The sequence below is a fragment of the Protopterus annectens genome, chromosome 11.part0, assembly GCF_019279795.1.
Source record: "Protopterus annectens isolate FY-2018-M chromosome 11.part0, PAN1.0, whole genome shotgun sequence".
Classification (NCBI taxonomy): Eukaryota; Metazoa; Chordata; order Ceratodontiformes; family Protopteridae; genus Protopterus; species Protopterus annectens.
Window position 1 is genome coordinate 1,142,861,482 of NC_056745.1, and position 24,380 is coordinate 1,142,885,861.

Consider the following 24,380-nt stretch of genomic DNA (forward strand, 5'->3'; position numbering starts at 1 on the left):
CATAGGGTCTATATTAGTGCAGCGAACGCTTAAAAAAGCGAACGCTGATTGATTGAACTTATGTAAGCGAAAGCTAACAGTCTCGAACTGTCAGATCAGCGATTTTTTTTTTCCCAGGAAAAAATATTGCTGATCCAAAACACATACACACAACACAAGCACACCAAACAAACAGAAATCCACACACATACACCTAAAATCTGACACCTAACCCTACACTAAACTATGCACACACCACTAACTATCCACTTACCTTAACCCAAACCCTAACCCTAAGGTCCGTCACTATCGCACACTCACCTCACCCGCTCCCTAACCGTAACTCACCTAAATCCGCCCTAACCCTCACATCCACACAATCGCACACTTACCTGAATCTGACCTGTAACTTTCCACCACAGCACTGAAAACACCGAAGCAATAGAAATGGACAACCGAATTCTTTCCCTAGGAAAAAATGTGAGATGGTCATCGTGTTTCACTGCTGCAGTCATTACACTTGGGTTATCCTGCCGTCAGGCAGTCCCACAGTCGGCCAGAGTTCCAAAGTCTTGGTCCGGCGTCGGTTGCTGTCGCTTCCTCCCTTCCTCCCTGACGTCAGTACAACAAGGGTATATGAGATGCAGCCGACGCCATTTTCTTCAGTCTTTCTTGCCGCGTGGTGCCCAAAGCAAAAGCAGTTCGCAAGTGCTGGTTGGCCATCTCCTGAGATTTTCATTCGGAATCCAGAACCGAAGTCTTCTACAAAGCTAAGTACCCCATTGGGGAAACTTTTTCTTGCCTCAGACCGATGTCAGTGAAAGTTTATAACTGTATTTCTTGTGGGAAGCAAATACCTCATAAGGATTTCCATTCCTATTGTATCCCATGCCTAGGCCCTGACCACGACGTTACTGGTTGTCTGTTTTGTGCTAGGTTTAACAAGCGCACTATTAAATGTTGGTTTGATTTTGCCCGATATTATTATGGTAGAAAATTCAATTATACCATGCCGTCGGAACTTCCGACGACCGGAATACACAAAAAGCGCAAAGACAAGGATAGGCATCAGAGGCCCAAAACTGATGACGAAGCCTCTTCTAGGCCAGTCACCGGTTCTCCAATTTTCAGCGAGGCACCTTCGAAGCCCCTGACGACTGCTTCTGTAGAACCACAAGCCACCTCTGACTCCCATATGGAGATGGCTGGGCCTTCAGACGCACAATCTCTTCAGCCTACCGAGACTAACCTTTCAGAGGGATCCGGAGTAGCTGAGCAACCCACAGCTACAGAGGGTGTCTTCAGACCTACTCAGTTAAGCATTAAACCCTCAGCTAAGTCTAAGCCTCCTTTAAAGTCAAAGAAACAAATACAGCATTCTCCAGGACAGGCCTCCATGCCTAAGAAACAAATGCTCAAAATGGCCGAAGACCTAATTACTCTGATCAGGAGGTCCCATCCCCCTCCTGATAAAAGGCCTAGACAGGATGCAGACTATGACTCATCCAACCAGGTGTCCATCTCTTCTGATTCATCCTCAGACCTAGGATACTCTTTACCCCCTTATGAGGATTCTGATTCTGAGGAATCAATTCCATCAGCCTCACTGCCTGAGGACTACTCCTTTGGAGAAACCCTACATACCATGAGGGAGCATTTCCATTGGGAAGGCCAGGATTACTCAGAATCCAAGAAAAGGCTCAGAGACTTCCTTTTATTACCTCAACACAGACCCCTTGCTATTCCACCAGTGTTAGATATTGTGGATGATGTGTATACTGAATCCAGCTTAAATCCTGATTCCTTACCTCCAGCCCCTGTTAAACCTGACAGATACTGCAGAGTCCCTGACTCACATAAATTTCTGTATAAAAGCCCTGTCGCTGACCCTGAAACTATTTCTCAGGGACCCAAAGGAGTTAAGGCCTCATCAGCCAAGAATCCAGTTCCCTCTGACAGAGATTTCAGAGCATTAGATGGATGAGGAAAGAAAGTATATACGTCTGCAACTTTAGCAATGAGAGCCTAAAATTGGCAATTTCACATGCTAAATTATCAGCAATTTTTACTTTCTCAGTTAAAACAAAAAATGCTTCCAGAATCAGATCCTCTTAATTTTAAAGAAATGCAGGATTTATTGCATGCAGCTGAACAAGTGGGAAAGCATACTTTCCAATGTGGTTTTGATTCTCTAGAGGCCTCCTGCAGAACATCAGTTACAGGCTCTGTCATTAGAAAACATGCTTGGTTAAAAGAACATACGTTACCAGATCATGTTAAAGCAAAATTATTGGATGCACCTTTGCAGCAGGATGTGTTATTTGGAGTTAAGGCAGAAGAGGTATTAAAGAAAATGGAGGATAAGGCAAAATTTATGCAAACGGTGAAGGATTTCTTACAGGTTCAGCCTCCTAGATTTAGCAGAAACTGGCCAACTAAGAATTGGTCCTTTCCAATTACAGACAGACCTCAAAGGGGAAGATACAGATGTCCAAGAGGTAGAGGTCAAACACAAGGTCCTTACAGGCCTCGACAATGGGTTGCATCAGGCCAGAAAGAAGGGGAAGACAGGCCACAACCATATAAAAAGCAGCTCCAATGACTTCCCACTACAGCTGCCAAACAAATCCTTCTTGGCAGCCCCCTTGGGAGGAAAACTGGCACTCTTCTACCACAATTGGCAAATGATCACCAAAGACAAATGGGGTCTCAACATTGTAGTTCAAGGTTACAGGTTCCACTTTCACACTCTGCCAAGGTTAAAAGGAATGCCAAATCTGCCACCAAATCAATGGGCAGAGGCTCAAAAACAAATTACAGCACTCATGGATATGAGAGCTATTCAAAAGGTACCATCACAGGAGCAAGGACAAGGATTTTATTCAAGACTCTTTCTGGTACCCAGAAAGGACAAAGCCTGGAGGCCCTTTCTGGATCTTTCATCTCTAAACACTTACCTGGATGTTCCGAAATTCAAAATGTTGACATTACAGCAGCTTCTTCCCATGCTGGGCAAGAAACCTTGGCTCATGACTTTGGACCTCAAAGAGGCATACCTGCATGTCCCTATCAGACAAAACTGCAGAAGATACCTCAGATTCATAGCTGGTTCAATGCACTACCAATTCTCTGCACTGCCCTTTGGCTTATCTACTGCACCCAGGGTCTTCACAAACTGCCTGGCACCAGTAATTGCATTTTGCAGACAGAAAGGAATTCAAATTTATCTGTACCTGGACGACTGCCTGATTCAAGCAGAGAGCAAGGACATTCTTCTAAAGCATCTGGCATTTGTAAAAAAGTTAAGTTGCCTGGGGTACACAGTAAATGAAAAGAAATCAAAACTAGTGCCCTCACAAGAGATTATATTCCTGGGTGCCAGCTTGAACACAATGGCCCAGATGGCTTATCTCACGCCAGACAAACAAGGACAACTGACTCAATACTTTCAATTGATGGCAACAAAGACCCAGCTCCCTGCAAGAAAAATTCTGCAGGCCTTGGGTTACATGGCATCCTGCATACTACTAATTCCATATGCCAGACTGCATATGAGGAAACTACAATGGTACCTAAAGAATGTATGGTCTCAACACTGTCAAAGTTTGGAAACAGTTATACCACTAATCCTTTGCCTTCAACAGGAGTTTCAATGGTCGGCTCAAGCTTGTCACCTCAAGGGACAGCCTTTTACACAACCCACAGCCAGGCAAACACTGACAACAGATGCATCGGATTACGCCTGGGGAGCACACATGGCAGGCAAATGTATTCAGGACACGTGGACCACAGAACAAAGGCATGTTCACATCAATCAAAAAGAGATGCAAGCTGTACAAAATGCGATTTATAGCTTTTAAGGACCTGCTGCATCCAGGACAACTACTACTAAAGACCAACAACACCACAGTTATGTGGTACATAAACAAGCAAGGGGGCACTCACTCCTACCCCCTATGCAGACAAGCTATGACCTTATGGAACACAGCTATAAACCTTCAAGTTCATCTGCAAGCACAATTCCTGCCAGGAGAAGAAAAACACTGGCAGACGACTTAAGCAGAAACATCATGGATCCCCATGAATGGGAGTTGAATCCACAAATATTCAGAATGATAACACAGAAATGGTGGAGCCCGGACATAGATCTGTTTTCATCCCCAATAAACTGCCAGCTACAAAAATTCTGCACAAGGAGTTACCATCCACAAGCATGGAAAGTGGATGCCCTCTCATTCAGCTGGAAGAACCTACAAGTATATGTTTTCCCACCACTACCTGTCCTGCCAAAGGTACTCATAAAAGCCAGGCAGGAAGAGCCAAAGATGATCCTGATTGCTCCAGACTGGCCACGTCAGCACTGGTACCCAATCTTAAGGAGCTTAGCATAACAACCACCCTGGATTTTGCCTCAAATCCCACATCTGCTGACTCAGCACAACAAACAAATACTACACAGCCAGCTAAAGACCTTAAACCTAGCTGCATGGAAGATTCCTTAGTCAAGCAAGCAATGCCTCTCTCCAAAGCTGTTATGGATGTCATTCTGGAGGCCAGAAGGCCTAGTACCAGGAAAGCCTTTTTGGATAAATGGAAGAGATTCTGTGCCTGGAACCAAGCTCACAGCCTTGACCCTCTTGTCCCAAACATTCCTCAGATACTACAATACTTAACTGAGATGCTGGACAAAGGACTCTCCTTCTCATCCATCAAGATCCATGCCTCTGCCATCTCTGCTCATTACAACATGGATCCACCAATTTTCTCTAATCCTCTGTTAAAACAGTACCTCAGAGGGGCTAAAAACATAAGACCGCCCCGTAGAGCACCTATTCCAACTTGGGACCTCAACTTTGTTTTGGAGAAGCTAACTTTACCTCCTTTTGAGCCAGCCAACATAGCAGATTTAAAATATATCTCTTGGAAAACTGCTCTGCTCCTGGCAATAACATCAGCACGAAGAGTTTCAGAATTACAGGCACTAATGGCAGTGGAACCTTTCCTCCTTTTCCACCAGGACAGGCTTTATGAACTAAGCCTACCTTTATGCCAAAGGTGGTATCCAGTGTGGCTCTAAACCAAACTATTCACCTGCCAACTTTTTATCCTAAACCACAGAATAAAGGAGAGACTACTGCACTCTGTGGACATTCACAGGCAGTTACGCTTCTACTTGGACAAAACCAAAGCTTTCAGAAAATCTGAGCAATTATTGGTAGCATATGCTGCAGGAGCACAGGGAAAAGCCATTTCAAAACAGACCATTTCAAAATGGATAGGACATTGTATACGTTTCTGCTACATATACCATGGAAAACCTGTACCTAGCAGCATTAGGTCTCACTCCATCAGGGCAACAGCCACTTCAACTGCCTACCTCAGGGAAGTACCTACCAAGGATATTTTGGAAGCAGCAACTTTGAGTTCTGTACACATCTTTACCAAGCATTACCATCTGCCTCTATACTCTAAATCCAGAGCTGGCTTCGCCACTGCAGTGCTGCGGGGCCTTATAGCCACTCCTAATGCCTTACAGGACCAGCCACCCTTCCTCACCTTTGGGATTCTACCCAAGTGTAATGACTGCATCAGTGTAACACGATGAACATACAGTTTTGTACCTACCATAAATGTAGATGTTAGAGTGTAGACACTGCTGCAATCCAGGTTACCCTCCCTCCTTCCCCTCTTACTGGCTGGTACGTACCTATGTCTTCTACCCTTACTACCTATGGGGAGTATTTGCTGGTAGCTGTAAGTTGTTTTTTTTTTTTGCTTTTCTTATGTATGTTTTATTAGCAATTGGATTTGCCTACATATTTAGGGGCACCTGACATCTGGGGCAAGAAAAACTTAAGAAAATGGCGTCGGCTGCATCTTATATACCCCTGTTGCACTGACGTCAGGGAGGAGGCGACAGCAACCAATGCCAGGCCAAGACTTTGGAACTTTGGCCAACTGCGGGACCGCCTGATGGCAGGATAACCCATGTATAATGACTGCAGCAGTGTCTACACTCGAACATCTACATTTATGGTAGGTACAAAACTGTACTTTTCTGTTGCTTCGATATTTCTAACTTTCGCCAAAATAAAGTCGATCAAGTCAGCGTTCACTTGTTTAAGCGCTCGCTGATCTAATATAGACCCAAATCATAGATGTGTTACAATTTTACACATGGTATTTTATCTTATATTACATTTATATTAATATTTTAGGCATTTTGTTTTAACATATTTAAGTAATTTTACATATTATTCATGCATTCTCCACAGGATGGTGCCATTCATTTGTTTTTTTCATTCATTCATTTTTATATAACTTTTATTTGTGTTAAACAAGATTTTAAGTATTTTAAGTGGGAAACATTTATTTATTGTGGATATAAAGTATTTACATACACTCCATTTGATAATTTAATATTATTTTCTACGTACAACAGTTCAAAACTGCTTTTATGCACTTTAACTTCATGTATATAGTTATTTTAGACTTAACTGATGAGTGATTTTTATTGGGTAATTTAAATTAGGAAGGGTATTTATGTGATCATTATGTACAGTGCATGCCTATCTGATGAAGTTTTATTAGACGAAAACATAAGGGGAATTGATTTTGCAACGTTATTACATGTGCATTGTGTTCGTTTTGTGACTTGGAATAAACCTTTTGTTGTGTGGACCTGCTGGTCACCGGTGCCTTTATACAGTTTATTAGTGTTTGATCTTGGGCACTTTTACCACTTTATTTGGTTAGTCCTAACTTGCTTTGCTACCTGCAGACCGTGCCTAATGTTATGTTGCTTCTCTCCAGTATTTATGAACATGATTTCTTTATACATCTAAACCAGATGTGAAAAGTGTTTACCCTCAGTAATTGTAATAGTTTACTTCCACTGTGCATCTTAGTGAAGAAGTGCTTCGTTAAACTTCGTCATAGTATAATGCACACTTTCTCTTATTAGAATAAAAATGAAACACAGAGGCTTAACAATGAACCAGTGCATAATCAGCAGCAATAAAACCGAGAACTTTTATTACACACAGTAAGTACTTTAATTGCCCTAATGTAGGGACTTCTTCAAACATCTGAATAAATCTATGCCCTTAGGAGACAAAACCATTCAGCATTAGTTCTTGGTATTATTAATCCTGACACTCAAGTGATTCATTTTTATTTTTAATTTACTTTATTTAAAAAAATCCTGCTGTAATTTGACATTATATATTTAACACATTCCGTTATGTAAAGCTTTTCCCCCCTGAGTCATAAGTTTCATACAAGTCTGCATTTTGTTCTGTCTGCTCCTTCCCTGTTGCAAGATGAACTTGAGAACAACCAATTGCATTGGTTTAAAGAAATAAACCTGGCTATGGCCCAGATGACCCAAGTTTGATTATTGTCTCAGGTTGGTAGAGGATGGGCATGCCCATCCTAGGAGGGATGGGGTGGATTGAGGATGTCTGGAACCCTAGAGCCTCTGAGGAGAGATGATACTGAAATGCCCAGGAGGAGGCAGTTATTCAATTCAGTGGCTGCTGTCATTACAACTGCATAGGAACAGGTAATCATATTATGTTCTTCACCCCACCCCCCGCCCTCCACCCTTGGAAGCCAGCTAGGACACAAACAGCTGTAATGGCTGCCTGTGTGGTGGTCTCTGTATATGGCTGTCCCCCCCCCCCCCATATTATTAACAATTAATGTGGAGGAATGAATGGGGGAAGCCAGATGTTTGGCAGGAATGAGAACAAAAAGTTACTAGAAGAAAAAACATAAACATAAGAAAAACATTCTTGACATTTCCCTCATCATACAGGATACGATTTATGGTTTGCACCATTTTAGTCACTGCAGAGTAGCCATGTCTTTATCATTTTTGAGTTATTGTATTTAGAATGGGATTTAATACTTCAGATAGAATGATGTGTCCTTTGCTATCTCAGATTAATTACATTGTAATATCTCAAGTGTTCGGGGTCCCATAGGTTGTGATGACAGATGTAGACTGTAATCAAGAGATTTTCACTTTACGTAGACCTTCAGTACAACCCAGCACAAAATCTCTAGCTTATTATGTTTGTATAGTTTCTTACTGCTTAGTGGCTACTGTTTTGATAAAAAAGACAGGTGTAACCATTCCCAGTGAGAAAAAGTCCTTAAAGCTAACCATTTAAGCTCTGAGGTGACAAGAATGACAAGAATCAATCCATCATTTTCTAACCATGACAGACTGCTTGATCGACAAAGCCACCTTACTTATTGTAGGGAGAATCCTCTGCACCCTCCCTAATAAAATATGTATTCCGAAGTAATTGAAGTTTTCCTTCATCAGCTAGTCCTTGATTAAATGAGTTGTACTGACTTGTTTTCTGATTAGATGACCATATTATGTATAAACTAAGGTTGTCATATCTGTTTCTTGTGGATAACCACACACAACAAGAAAATTGTGCCTTTGTTATAAGCAAGAACGAGTGATATATAGTGTTGTACACAAAAAAATGATAAATGAAAATTTTGGGATCTGGGATGTAATAATTGAAGTACCTCATACTCTGGGGTATGTGGATTATATCATGCCAGTTTGCACTTTTATTGTGCATTTCACCATGAAACTTGCTCCCAAAACCCAGAATAGTTGGTGTAAGTAACCGAACAGTCCAATCCAGCAGGTCCATCAAAAAAAAAATAGTTCTTGCATTCTCAAAGGACTTCATCAGTCTAATAAATACAGTCAAGTTTAAATAGCATGTGATTTGTAACAAATGCTGCCTCCACACCATTCACAACTCATTGCACCTCAAAAGCACTCCAATTGATGTAATTCAGTGCACTAAATAAATTAATCTCTAAAAAAGTCACGTAACATGTAACAGCATTAATCTCCAAGTTATGGCTGGGAAATGAACAGAAGGCATTTTTCTTGTAAGGCTAATATGATAAGCACTACTTTAAAGAATAGTCAGTAAACTTGATAACGTCATTCTGCCTGTCAAGCAGCAACTCAACACCCCTTTCTTTTTCAGAAAGATTCACACTCTCTGAAACATAAAACACAAATATTTTTAAATATGTACACAGTATTTATAACTTTCCTTCCTTTTTATACCATGTACACGGTCATGATCCCTTTGCTAAAATTTCTCGCCTGTTTTACCAATGTATAAAGCATTATAGGAGCTGCTTCACCAACGGTATTCTTGCAGCCACAGTTAAAATGTTCTTTAGCTCCATATGTTTTCATTTTTTTTATTCAAATAAGATGGCTTTGTAACACTGCAACTGCAACTTCCACCAACCCCGCCCCACACAAAGTATATGTTGCCTTCCTTTTTGTTAACGCCACTCCCCTTATTTCACCCCATGTTCCTCATTTCTTCCTAATACACTTTTAAGATTTAAGCTAGTTCTTTTTTTGTCCACTGTAAACAGATGGGCTGGTCGCTGAAGGTGGCCCCCTCTTGGCAACAGTGAATATTTGTCTAACCTGAGCTCCTCCTCTTACCCATAACACCTCTGCCATAGCTAGCCTGCTGAGATTTTATTACTGGCATCAGTATTTCAGCATGTTCCAGAACTAGTTTGAGCATTAGAAAGGGAATTTGTGTTTTCAGTCAGATAAGTAATTTAAATTTCTAAAAAGCCTTCTACAATATTTTTACAATAATTACTGCTCTAACTGACCGTGATTTCACCTGTCTTTTTTAACTTGCTGTATTCCTTTCTCTTTCCCCTGTCTAAAGTAAGTTTGACCAGCTAGTTGTTTTTAGTAGTTGTAATATGTTCAACATGGATAAGGATACCATGGACAAGGCCTCTGGCTTCAAAAAATGCCATCAGTGTAGCCGAAGGATTTCACCCCAATACCCACACAAACTCTGTGACGTGTTTTAGCGTCTGACATCTTGATGCAGATTGTATGATCAGTATCATCAGGAAACATTTTCGTGGTAGCACACTGCTAGGTAAAAGAAAAAGCTTACGCAAAAAGAGTTGCTAAAGAGCACTCCAATAAAATAATAATAAGGAAAAAAGAGGTCATTGTTCCCCTCTACTCATCACACCCATTATAGAGTACAACGCCCCTTTTGGAATGTACCTCACAAGACATCTGCAGCAGCTGGAAAGGCTACAGAAGTACCTCACAAAGAGGATTACTGGCCTCAGACAAATGCCCTACACTGACCGCCTCAAAAAAACTCCAGCTTTACTCCGTAGCATATCTCCTACTCCGAGGTGATTTCTGCCTAACATAGAAAGCTATGTCAAACCCAGAGCTGTTGGACATGCTACACCTAAAGAAATCCGAATCCCTCCGAGCTACAGGCTCTAGGGACCTAAACCTTGTCACCACAATAAACGGGACATGCTGGAGGGATAGATTCCTGTCCCAGAGACTTCCTATACTCTGGAACAAGCTACCCATCTATGTCAAGCAAAGTTCTTCATTAGCACTCTTCAAGAAAAATCTTGATGAGTGGATGGAAAATAGGAAATACACCCCGGGGATCACTTCTGTATCTGTGCTCGACAGTGGCACAAGAAATTAACTTTCTTGGGTGGCGTAAGCTATGGAACTTTGCTGGCTAGGCTTATGTAGGCCCTTGGGCCGATAGCCTAGTACCTACCTATGAATCTATGAACCTATGATAATAATAATAATAAAGCTGACAAAGTAGAGTGAGTAAAGGAAAGAAAAAAGATGCATCACACATAGAAAAGAGACCGTTTTGAAGAAATTATTCCCGTCTAAGGTGTTCAGAATTGTATCCTGTTCTCCATGGCCAGAACCTTCTGGCCTCTCTACCAGTCCTTCATGCACTGTGTCTCATCCATAGCAAGACACTTTGGCATTGATGGACTCCAAGACAAACAAAGAAAACACCAAAACAGATTCAAAATACAGCCACAGGATCTAGGACACACACCAGTCCGATGATATTACGAAAATTAGTTTATTGACACTAAAATTGCAAAAAATATCACTTTCGTCAAGATAAAATAACATACGAAAGGACTTCATTAAATACTAAAAAGACACACCCCTTTAAAAATCAGCCAATAATATTACAACAGCACTCTAACACAATATTCATAATCTAAAAATATGTACTGTTTGGCTGTTTAGGTGCTAAATTTTCCTTGCTTATAGTTTGTTCCCTTAACTCAAATAAAGAACAATAAGATTCAATATACTCCATACAGTAACATATTGCTGCAATGCATTTGGTAGGCTAGATGGGGCAGATGAATTGTGGGTATGCATAGGAGCTCAATCTAGTGAAAGATTCATTGTTACCAAGAAGAGGCCATCTTCCGTGACCAGTCCATTAGTTTACAGTGTCTGTACAGGGACTTAGATCTGTCATTCTAGTAAATACATAATGTATGCTTGTCACTCCTGATGTTATATAATGTTCCAATTGTTTCGAATTAAGTTCTTCGTAGCTAAACTGTCAACACTAAATTGTGTTTTTAGCTTCAGGGAACAGTCATGCTTTTGTCCACCATCAACCATACTAGGCTGGATTCATTAACACCTACACTAAGCGTACATGATCTGTATTCAAGAACATCGCCACTAATTAATATTTCAGAAAAAAATGTTAACTGAGACTGAAGAAAGGGGGACTGCCATTTTTTCCAACCAGAAAACAAAGGTAGTTGACACTTTAATTTCATTAGAAGATTTGTAAGACATTTGAATTGGAAAGCTGTTGCGGCAGGTGGGGAATTGTGAACAGAAGATAATAGCATTAAAGTTGCAAGTGAGCACTGTACTTTTAGTCTTGTCTTCTGCTTTGCTTTTGCCACATTGCTGTAGTATAGGAAGGAGAGTTGAGACATAATTTAAACCACTGTGCAGTGAAATGTTACAAGTAAATAGATGGTAGATCATAGTAGACATTTTATGAAAGCCGATAAGGATAGTGCCCTTTTGATAATGGACACTGAGGGATCTGTGCTGTTGATGTTAACTGATGCTAATTATAAATTAGTGAACATGAATGAGGTATCAGAGCATACAGCAAGATTGACGAGATGCTGTTAAAGCTGGTAACCAAAAATTTTCTTTTACAAGAAACTTTCAGAGCATATTTGGTTTTAAAACCAGTTAACCCTGTGTTTTTTGGAATATTCAAGGCACACAAAAATTAAATGGATCCTCCGTTTAGGTCACAATGTCAGCTGTAAGGAGAAAAATGGAAGCATTGGCCATGCTAGGGGATACAAATATTAACACCTTTACAAAGCACATACCCTGTTGTATAAAAGATGTTTCATTTTGTTGAGGAATTGTAGGACTTTAAAGTAACTCAGGAAACTTAGTTAATTTAACCCACATTTGTACTGCCAAGTACTGCTCAAACCATATCATCAAATTTATAGATGATGTGACAGTTGTGGGCTTCATTAGGAATGATGATGAGACACCCTACAGCGAGGAGGTGAATCAGTTCCTAAGTTGGTTTTATAGCAATAATCCTGCACTAAATGTCAACAAGACCAAATAAATAATTGTGGAGTACAGGAAGAGCAACAGAGAGCACTCTCCACTCGTAATCAATGAAGAAACAGTTGGGAGAGGAAAAAGCACAAAATTTCTGGTGGTGCACATTGCAGAAGACTTGTCATGGTCAGCCAACACAAATGCCATCATTAAGAAGGTGCACCAATGGCTTCACTTCTTGCGAAGGTTGAGGAGAGCAAACCTACCATCAATGGCTCTCGCAACCTTCTACAGAAGCACCATCGAAAGTATACTGACAAACAACTTTACAGTATGGTACAGACGCTGCTGTGCTTCTGAGCACCAGTCCCTCCAGAGGGTAGTGAAAGCGGCTGAGAGGATTATCAGGAACTCCCTCCCATCCATACAAGACCTGCACATGTCCAGATGTCTCAGCAGGACAAGGAAAATAACCAGGGATAGCACTCATCCTGCTTACAAGCTGTTCTAATATTTAGCATCAGGAAGGTGCTTTCTATGCATATGCTGCAAAGCCACAAGGTTCAGAAACAGCTTCTTTCCACTAGCCATCAGGTTACTAACTCTGGGAACAGTACCCTTCACACTGGACATTAAGGCAGTAATCCAACAATATTGAAAAGTCTCTATAGTGCAATATGTAACAAGGTCTTACCCACACCCAGACAGCAAAGTCAGCAGTAATCAAACTGAAGTCTTACTGTGCAATACAAATGTAAGCCTTAAATCAATCATTTATGTGCAGTTTGTCCAGTGAACATAAACTAATAACCTAGTAATGAGTTACAATCTGTTAAATCAGTGCAATAATGCAAGTATTTATTATTGTTGTATTTGTCGTGTTTCTATAGAATTTTGTGCATTATTGTCATGTTAAATGTCGTCTGTGTATTGTATGCACATTGAGTCTGAAGAAACGTAATATTACTTGGTTGCCACTTGTATGAATCGAAGTGACAATAAAGTTTACTTTGACTTTGACTCTGATTTTGACTAGTTACATTGAATATGCATGTTTTGTATTCATTCCACAGGACATAGAAATAGCACAGGTAGCTTTTTTCTTTTAAGGCAAAGCAAAATTAGCTAGGAATGAGCTGTTTTTAGTGAGAGGACCGCTTGAAGTAATTACTTAAAAAAATTTTCATTTTAAAATCAAATTCTAAACTTCCAGTACTAAAGAACTCTGCTGAGCTGATACTTCTGCTCCGTGATGGGAAGCTAATATTTTTGGGTGCAGGTGTTGGTGATTGTCCAAGCTTATTGTTACATATGAGGAACATTCCATTTATGGACCTTGTGTTGGTAGTTCAGGATTTTATTTTGTCATGTGTGGGCTGCTGTAGTGCTTCATGTGTCTGCTTTTCTGTTGCTGAAATGGAGTGACTGCATTTGGTGCAGAACATCACTTCATGTCTTTTGTCCAGTACTGCTCACTTCCATCTTATAACTGGCTATACAAAGTTTGTAATGAACACCTGTAAATTTCTACATGGTTTACAATGTTCTAAAGCTAATCTTTCATGGCTTATATTATTTGGGCCAATGTTATGTAAAGAAACTGTTAATAGCCAGTTGGCAGCCTCTGGTTTGGTCACTTTAAGTCTGCAGTTAGTTCCAGGTTTGTAGTGTGAGACCAATATTATGTGGATTTTTATACATCAGAAGTTTAACTTTCAAAATTTCCTGTCTTATTGACTTAAGATGTCTAATTCATTTGGCTTTAAAAATTCAACTGTATCCTTTTTCATCTTTTCTTTTTACACTGCCACAAAGACTCCAAAATATTTCCCTATCTCAAGCAATGTTAATTCATGTTTTCCTTGAGTTTATCAGTATTCATTTTAGATATGGTATATTTTATGCTTTATTACTTGTGGACATAATTCCAGTTCATAAGGGGGGGGGGGCTAATGGACAACATAGGTAATTCAAGACCTATTAGTCTTAATTCACTGGTAGGGAAGAGTTTTGAGAGGTGTCTACATTCTTTTCTTAATCAAGATGTTCAGGGATGTTTAATGGATCTAACTCAACATGGTTTCACAAAAGAACATTCTATGTTCACTAATTTAATTGAATTTTATGACCCAGTGACAATTTAATTCGGTATGGGCATGTTTGTAATGGTGGTCTGTTTGGATTTGTCTAAGGCACTTGACAGTGCCCCTCATTCTCAGACACAAAGTTAATTCATACATTGTTCACTGGATGGCTGACTGAATTCATGGGAGATTGCAGAGAGTAGGGATAGAAAGTTTTTTATGTAGCTGGCTTGGAGTGAACAAAGGGACCCCCCAGTGCCCAGTTCTAGGTCTAGTATTGCTCAATCTGGTATTCATTTATTCCTAAGTTTGCTAATATTTGGATGGCAAAGTATGTGGACAATATTAAACTAGGTTTTGTTATTTCATTGAAAGAGGATATTGACCACTTCATCACTTTACATGGGTTCCGTGGCTGAATGGTTAGATTTAACTGGAGTAAACATTAATAAGAGTAAATGTGCTACTTTGCATTTTGGGAAACCAATAGCTGAATATCAGATAAACTTAGGTCCCCATGAGTTACAAAAATTAACAGAATATAAGGATTTAGGTATTATTATATGTAATAATTTTAAGTAAGGACTGTTATCTTCAAAATTTAAGTTAAGGCTTTAAAAGTCCTTGGCTTAATTTGTAAGAATTTTACAACAAGAAATAACGACGGTCTTTTAAGGCTGTTCATAACATATGTTTGACCCATTGAGTACTTGTTGTTTTGCTCCTACAAGAAAGGTGATCTCTGATTTTAGAAGGTGTTGAACAAAAATTTACAAGGTGCATCACTGTTTGTGGAGATGAATCATACCCATCTAGACTGGGTACAGATATCTGAAGGGTAAACTTTGTTCGGCCTACAGGGGCTTTGAAGTGAAGAATATTAATCTCTATTAAATTCTCAATTGTTGAATACAAGCATATTAACCAGAATTGAGGAGTCTTAAGAGCAAACTATTTCATGCAGTCATTGATTCGACTTCAGAACAGGGTTCCTTTACATATTTGACAGTATTCCTCTTTGCAGATATTGAAAAAACAACTTGATTCCTGGTCAAGTCCCAGGGTGTATACATTCACTGAGGAGTCTGCATTCTGAATGGCCTTTGGCCTTCAGGCAGGAATTATTGCACAATTGAACAATAGTGTGCATAGCTTTTTTTAAGATCTGATTTAATTTTCCAACTTTTATACAATGGTGCTACATGTTGGCCAAAATGATGCATCTTGGAAATGTGGAAACTTCTAGGATTCTGAAAAAGCTGTATGAGAGGGCATAATCAAATGCTAAGCCTCTGCAGATATCTTTCTCAGTGATCTCAGAAGTAGTCAGCAAATGAACAGGCAGCGGAGCAAAGCCTCTCTAGAAACACAAACGTACCTGTCTGAATGTGCCTTATATGAAAAAAAAAAACTTCACAGCAGGGTTATTTATTATTGCTAGTTAAAACCATATCCAAAATGATGATAATTCGGCACAGACATAGTAACAGCCGAAATACCAGCTACAGTTTTTTTTTAGTTACTATATTTTTCATATTTTAAATTTTACTTCATCTGACTAATGGCAGAAACAAACAAACAAACAAAAAAATAGTTTATGTAGTCTGCCTGTGAAATTGTTTATCATGTAACTCGCTTATTCTTACCCCATTTACCATCTCCCATTTGCCCCAAATTTTCTAGAATGACTGGATTCAGTTTCTACCTGTCAGTCAAGAAGTGCATTCCATGAAATCAACAGACATCTCTGTAAAAAAAGTACTTCTTCATAGCCAGTGAAAATTTGCTGCTAACTTCATCCTCTTCTTTTACTTCTTTATTTTTTGTTCAGCATAATTCCCTCTCATTTTCCTTGCAGTATTTAAGTATCTTTTTGTGAGTCTACTGTCTCTTCTCAGGTAAAAAGTGGGTTTTAGGTCCATGCCTTTTCCCTTAAACTCATTTTTTTTCTTGCCATTGTAAAGAATGTCACTTTGGTTTACTGCTACCCCACCTGCTCCTCAGTCAAACTGTACCTCTTATTTGTGCCTCTTTACTGTCTTTTTCTTACTGTACCTAAACTTATAGTTATGATGTTATGTAATCTTTATGTGAATTGTTGCTTGACTGACTGCTGTATGCACATAGATATCTTGGTTCTGTATCTCTGATGGATATCTTGGTTACTTTATGTGGATAGTACACTAACCTTCTTGTATGTAACATCTATCTATCTATGTCATGCTATCCTGACAGTGTTTATATATTAGTCTGACTCATGCTGATTAGTATTTATGTGATTGTATGTATTTGTTCACCATGTACTTCTTATCTAATTGAACTTTTCTTTGGGCACTGCTCAGTTAGACTATTCAGTTAAAGAAAATGCAAGTAATCCTGGGTGTACTTCACCAGTGGTCTTATAACTCGTCTCCGCTACAATCCTGTGTGTACTTTTCCACTGGTCTTATAACTCAGCGGTCTCAGCTACACACAGTACCTCAGCCTTGCTCCCTTATTGCTTGGTTGTTTGATGTGATTTCCAGATAGAAATCTCACTTGCTCAGTCCGGGTATCCTTTTTGTGTCCAAGGATTTGTCCTGGGATGATTCCGTTCCTTTCATGTTTGAAAAATATGCAAAGAGATAATTGGAAGTTCTCCAAAATGCAGTAGGTGTGTGTGTGTGTGTGTGTGTGTGTGTGTGTGTGTGTGTGTGTGTGTGTGTGTGTGTGTGTGTGTGCGCAATGCACCAAGTATTTTACAGTTTTAAAAGTCATCAAACACTTTGAGCTACCTCATAAACATTTTTCAGAAACTATGTATACCACTGATGGAATAAATACTTTATTCTGGATTTTTATATGGCCATGTGAAGTCTTTTATAACTTTTAAAAGTGATATTTCCTGGTTCCGTTCCATGGTGGATGCCACGTATATTATAGCTCAAAACTACATCATGACAGCTCTGAGAGGTTCGTAACAAAACGTTATGCACTTCTTTGACATCAGAGAGATGCACAGCATCATTGTCTTTGTCCTAGTTGAAGAGTATAATCGCCAGTCTGCATTTTCTTTGTCCTCATAAATAATCATTCAGTGCGAATTAGTACTGTAGTTCTTTCGGCTGCTCATTATGCATGTTAAGCAGTACATTACTGTTATTTTCTTTAGGGTTATATTTCTGAAGAACTGATACATAAAATGTAGAAATTCCAGCTTTTCTTTGAAATTTTCCAGATTTTTATTTGAAGGTGTCTTTCACCTTTCATGTATAAATAGAATAAGTTTAATGTTTGTGTAACTTCTGACTGAAGCCTTGTCCTTTTGGAGAGAAGTGTAATTAGTAAAGAATTCGTACTTGGAGATGACCAGCCTGGGTTCTTTATCTGTACTAAGGTTTGGTGCATGTGTTAATTTTTTTTCAACCTTTTAATTTGATAACCATGTGAAAGTTATGTATTAGGCAATTCTTTAAGGTATTTTATTTCAGTCTTTTTGGTATCTCAAATATTTTGTCTTTGCTTTCTTGATGTTTTCTTCCAGATCCTTCATTTTTTACTTTCTCACACTCCCTATGGTCAGAAAATTCTAAATTTCAATTTATTTTAGATTATTCACCACATTTTTATTTTAATAACTGTCAACATGCTTTTCAGCTAGGTGTGATTTACTTTGGGCTTTGTTTTGAAAGCTTCAGTTTCGTATGTAGGTTGCCGAGTGGTTATTTTCATTCCTTGCCATTAGTTATTGTTCCATATATTCGGGTATAGTTCAAGGGGTTTTCTGTTATTATATTCTTTACTCCTAATCGTATCCATTTCCATTTGTTCATTTGTTTGTTTTCGTAGCACCAATCATTACTTTTTAGTTGTTCTGCATTTGATCCTAATCCTAACTGGTGTAATAATGATTACATACATGTTGTATATTTAAATTAACCTTTTAATCTTAGTAAGTTTTTCTTTCATTGAAGTACTACATAGGTTGTTTTATTTGTGTATTCTTTGAAGACTGCTTTGTTGTAGTCCGACTTGATAACTAGTACTTAAGTCAAAAGTCAAAAAGTAACTTTATTGTCATTCAGACCTTACTCAAGAGCACAGCTGAAAGAAGTTTCATTTCTCTAGCTCCTGTGCAAACAGAAATCATAGCAACACAGAAACCAGGGGAGGTTGGTGTAATGGTTAAGGTTTTTACCTAACAGGCACAAGGTATGGGGTTTGATTCTCACATGGGGTAACTGGCTAAGTTTAAAATGGCCCACAAAGGCAGTTACCTAGTACTAATCCATGAACCTATGAACCAAATACAGCAATGAAAAACAACAGTGACCGAGTCAGCATAAGGTGCATAAGCTGCCATCACCCTCTCCAACATCAGCAAGACCTCCAATCCAGTCCTGTTAGACACCACAGACCTAGTCCATTTCCAAAATAAAACAAAAACAAGCTAACAAAAACTGGACATCTGCCACCTGCATTCAACATGACTGCCACTACCCAAAGGCCTGAACAGCCGCAACCAGTCCAATGATTTTTTCCCAAATCCTCACCATCCACACTGTCTTCACCACCAACTCCATCTCTGACATCACCAGCAGCTTCCAAGTTCAATCCAGCTTCCTTCGGCTCAAACAAATCCAACTCCGTTTCTTGTCAAACCGAACCTGGTAGCCAAGACTTTCGCCTTCTGCACCCGCCCCTTGCACAACTCAACACTGAAGGCCCAAGCTTCATGATCACTCCAAAGACACAAAAAATGAAGGGACAAGGACATTACCGGTACCATGGACACCACAGCTGCACCCAACTGCACACACGACCCGACCGAACAGTCCAGCCATCGGATCACAGATAGAAAAACACAGCATGCACATTCAGAGCAGGAGAGGCCGCTGCCACACAAGGCACTGCCATCTTCCACACACACTTATGCATGAATACTGTATGTATTAATATAGGCATTTTTATTTCTTTGTACACTCTTCATTTCATAAACATTACAGCTTGTTGTGGCAGGAAAATATTAATCTCTGATTAGATGTCTACATATAACTTTAATCTTTACTCACTGTCCTTAGAGATAGATTTGATCATCTGAAAACAGTATTTTATAGTACATGTTCAGCAAGTGAAAAGTACATATAACTTGAAGGTATTATTTTGAGAGATGTGCATTTTTTTTAAATGGAGGGTCAATAACATGTTTGGATATGCTTCTGCTTGATGTTACCTTTTTGTATGTCATCAGTATTATATTGTTGGTCACAAAAATAGGCGATTTACTGCCGTTATGGGTGATATAATTTTTTTTTGTTTGTTTCAAGGTTCAATACATGTGTTAGGTTAGTCACAAAATAGAAGAGTTCATTGATAGTTCAGTTTAAGATTGTCATAGTGGAAAAAGAGGCCATTAACCTTGGTGTGGGTTTGTGACACGTCATATATTCATTGTTTTCTTTTGTAAATGACACTCAGAAACACAAATTTCTTTGTAGATTTAGGCTTTCAGTTGTTCCACTTAGCTGGTTTACTCGGGTATGTTAACCAAAGCAACAATGTAATGCACAGAGCAGAGATGTAAGCTGTGAAGGTTCCCATTGATATTCCAAGGACTGTAATTGTTATCCTCGGAACAATGAAAATGGGAAATATTACTATGTCTGAAGCTGTGGTATTTCTGAATCATGCCCTTACAGCATGGTACAGCAATCTTGCTAATAGCATATATATATATATATATATATATATATGTATATATGTATATATGTATATATATATATATATATATATGTATATGTATGTGTATATATATATATATATATATATATGTATATGTATGTATATATATATATATATATATAATTTTACCATATAATTTCAACAGTGTTTTATGCGAGTAATCACTTACTTGAAAAACATTGTCGAAATTAACGTTAACGAACGAGAATAATGAATTAAAAAAATGTCAACAGTTCAAATTCGAACTGTTAACATTTTTTCAAACTTATCTCAACCTCCGGTGTCATTCACAACATGTTTATCAGGGGAGCAAGCCCCCATGCACTCCCCACACCCCCCCTGCTAATTATATATACTAACTCTGAGGACACACTACAGTGAAGAATGCCAAACTCACAGAAGTGCGAATGCACTGGCATTCACTCTTTTGTGTCTTCGGCATCTTTTGGTTCACTAATACGAACCATTGAAAACATCCTTTCGCACATCTGCTGTCGCAGATGGGCATGTTGACAATATGATGGTAAACCTACACACACACACACACACACACACACACACACACACACACACACACACACACACACACACACACACACACACACGTGCATTGTATATACATGATGTAAATGTGTGTGTCTGTGTGTATAGCAAGTGTGGGAGCTTCACCTCTCCCCTGCAAAAAAGATTTAAAGGTATAACTGTGAGTTTTAGTCTTCACTGTTTTTTTGATTTGCATTTCATTTTTCAGAGTGATATCCAGAATAGTTTTTGTGCTCACTAGAAGACCCATTTTTGTTATTGCCACTTGCTTACTGCATTGCTTTGAGCAGGCCAAATAGCTACCTTACTGCTTGATATTTAGCATGAGAACAAGTACTTGTTCACCTGAGCATGCTTATATACCACTGATTAGTGCAGATTGTACAAATTCTTTGCCTGTTCTTCCCTTGTCTCCATAGTCCTGTCTCTCACAGTTTGCCTGTACTGTATATGTAGCTAATATGGAATATTAAATACTGGAATAAAAACCAAGATTTTTACGTGGCATTGGGGCATAGTTCTTGTATCTCCGCTTTTAAAATAACTGAGTTTCTGTCTTTTGTTGTCACCTTTTATGCTGACATTATCTAAATGTGTGCTTGCTTTTCAGGGATGTAGAGGAAATACTTGCATTGGAGCATATGATCCTCACACAAGGAAAAATAAAGTAAGCTCAAGTTATTATGTTTGGAAGATTTCATTTGCAGAGTATACTGTTAAATTAAAAATAATATTTTGTCATTTTTAGCTGCTGTATTCATTTGACGAAGAGGCCCAAGTAGTGAGTTGTTCAGTTAATATGAAATGGACTTTGTTGGGTGAGTAAAATACTTATTTTACTTATAATATAGTTTGAAAATGTCTTGCCAGCTACATGAATGCTTCTTCATAGCTCACATTGGTGTGTATTGATAGCATACAACTCAGGTTTTGAAGATTTTTGAATGATCCCCAAACATTTACACCTGTGTATCTTAGAAATGGACTGAGGGCTTTTATGCACCAAAGTCTTTGTCTGCATGTTCATTTATGCCAGAAATGAATATGATATGCGTTGAATGGGAAAGGCTTTCCTACCCCTGGTCAATTGTAATTTGGAGGGGATTCAGATTATTGGGTATACCTCTTCATTTTGTGACTCATCAGAAACTGCTCTGCACTGGGATCACTGCTGTTGTAGTTCCTGTTTGTGCAGTGGTTCTGCATTGGCATCACTGCTGTTGTAGCTTCTGTTTGTGCAGTAACTCTGCACTGGGATCTCTGCTGTTGTAGTTTCTGTTTGTGCAGTGGCTCTGCAGTGGTGTCACTGTTGTAGTTTCTATCTGTGCAATGGATCTGCACTGGGATCACTGCTGTTGTAGTTTCTGCGTGTGCAGTGGCTCTGCACTGGGATCACTGCTGTTGTAGTTTCTGTTTGGGTTACCCCTACTTACATAGCTTGGAGCCATCTTTAAATCTAAAATCTTCCCTGCTGGATTTAACTACTGTGGTGTCCTAGATGTGTGTATGTCTCTAAATTGGATTGGTTTGTGGCAGCCCACATATGAGGGAGTGCTAGAAACGAAAATGAAGTGTTGAATACGTTTGTATTTTGTTGTTTTGTGGCTTTTACTATTAAATGGAAGTCTGCCTACATTTCTCTCCGTGGCTTTATTGTTTCGCTGAACAGTGGCATCCAGGTTCCTTCTTTGGTTTATTTGTGTGATTTTTCCTTGTTTGCCTGCTTTTTGGATTTACTATGAATGGTATCCTTCCAGTTCCTCCGCTGTTGAATTTTGCAGTTTGAGATTTTGTTTTAATAATTCCATGCATGAAACCAGCAGATACCGATGGACTGGAACATCCTTTGTCCTAGAGATTTATGTTGGTACTGTGAATGACACCCCTTTCAGTTACCGAACTGCTGACTTTCACAGTTTGAGGGTTTTCCTGATCATATTGACCTTTCAGTTTTAAATTAACTTAGCATGCAATCCCAGGTAAGATGGTGATTTGTAGTCGTCTGTTATCTATTAATGAAAACACTTTTGGTGATCTTCAAGGTTGCACTTTTTCCCACTGTTGTGTAACCTTGAAGTTAATGTGTATACATTGGTTGGGGTATTGGAATGAGGTGGGGGGCTGGACTTGCCCCCTGCAAAAAAAATAATAATTTTTGCAAAAGTTGCCAGAAGTGTTTTTGGTGATATATTTTTGATTGAATGGCATTTGGTGTAAATGCCTTTGATGTATCAACATTAATCTTCTTTAGCCTTGTCAACTAGGAGCAAATACATCTAGGGAAAAAAACAGCACTTCTGATAATTAGTTTCATTCTCCCTTGGCATATTACATAGACCAAGTAGTGGACTTGTGCTTTAATTTTCTTTGCTGACTTATCTGTCAATCCATCTTGATGCAGAGAATTTAAATTTGCTTGAATTCTGGATAGATGGTTTTCATAGTCTTCAGAGAATATGACAATGTCATCCTAGTAGGCTACAGTTTATCTAATATGGGGTTTTTAGAATTTTTTTCATCATCGTCTGGAATGTTCTGGGTGCTCCATGATACCCAAAAACCAGGATCCATTGCTTAAGTCTGTAGTGCATAGAAAACCTATCTTTGTCCAATCAGTAATTACCAGGATCTAGTGGTTGCCATTATTTGACTTTACAACTGTCCATTACTAAGCATTCAAAGGACCTATACAATGGCTAAATGTATCAGAGGATTCTAAAATCCTGGGGTGCGTGCAGTCCTTGACAGTATCCCCCATTTCTCAGGCTAGCACTGTCTAGCCAAAAATCTTTTTTTTTTTTTATTCCTAAGTGACTACCTAAAATGTGTCTGTATGCTGATTTCAATACAACTTTTGTAAAAGGTTTGCAATTGACCACTGTCTCACTTCCTGTTTCTTGTCTTTGGTTGCCATGTTTAACAAGTAGTTATTTAACTGAAAGTAGGGGTAAACATTGGGGATGTCCTGTTTTTTTTCTTTCCCATCTTCCCTCTTTTTTTTAACTCTACCTGGTCTACTGTCTTCACAGTGAGCTTTCTTGACATTTACATAGCTTAACTGAAAATTGGTCAAGTAAACTTTTCCTCAATGTTCTTATGAAAGGTAGATGTCTTGGCCTCCACTTTTTACAAAGGCAGGCACAGGGTTTTCCTCTTCTATTTCATCTAGTATAAATTGCAACTCATTAAAATAATTTTCTTCTACAATGGGTACTGGCTGATTCCCTTTCTCTTCCTCAGGGGTGGTTTTACTTGTATTACGTTTGCTTCTCATTCTTGCTGGCTTGTTGCTTTGGGTGTAGCAAACCCACTTCATGTTTCCCTTTTTTCTTCAGTATAAGATCCATCTGTCCCTTTCTCAGTTACTATAAATAGTTTCTTTAGTGTAGTCTTAACTAGGGGCCGTTCTCTGCCAATTTCTACAATGACCTCTTTCATTATTTTAAGTGCTGGATTCCGTCATTTTCTACATTGACTGCCTTCAGTATTTTAACATGAGTCTTTTGATAAGACTCTCTATTAGGTTTATCTTACCCTTGCATTCAGTGCAAAATATTAGTTCCTTTTGTGCCCTCTAGCCCAGCATTTTTCTTTTTACT

The 24,380-nt window shown here is 38.9% G+C and overlaps 1 protein-coding gene across 1 annotated transcript in view; it reads left to right on the top strand.

Moving 5' to 3' along the window:
* Positions 1 to 24,380, top strand: part of LOC122815034 (gamma-secretase-activating protein-like) — a 529,462-nt gene that overhangs the window by 277,635 nt on the left and 227,447 nt on the right. Inside the window, exons 3-4 of the mRNA XM_044087285.1 lie at positions 21,392 to 21,448; positions 21,530 to 21,599. Coding sequence (XP_043943220.1) covers positions 21,392 to 21,448; positions 21,530 to 21,599 — 127 coding nt within the window. The remainder of the gene's footprint in view (positions 1 to 21,391; positions 21,449 to 21,529; positions 21,600 to 24,380) is intronic.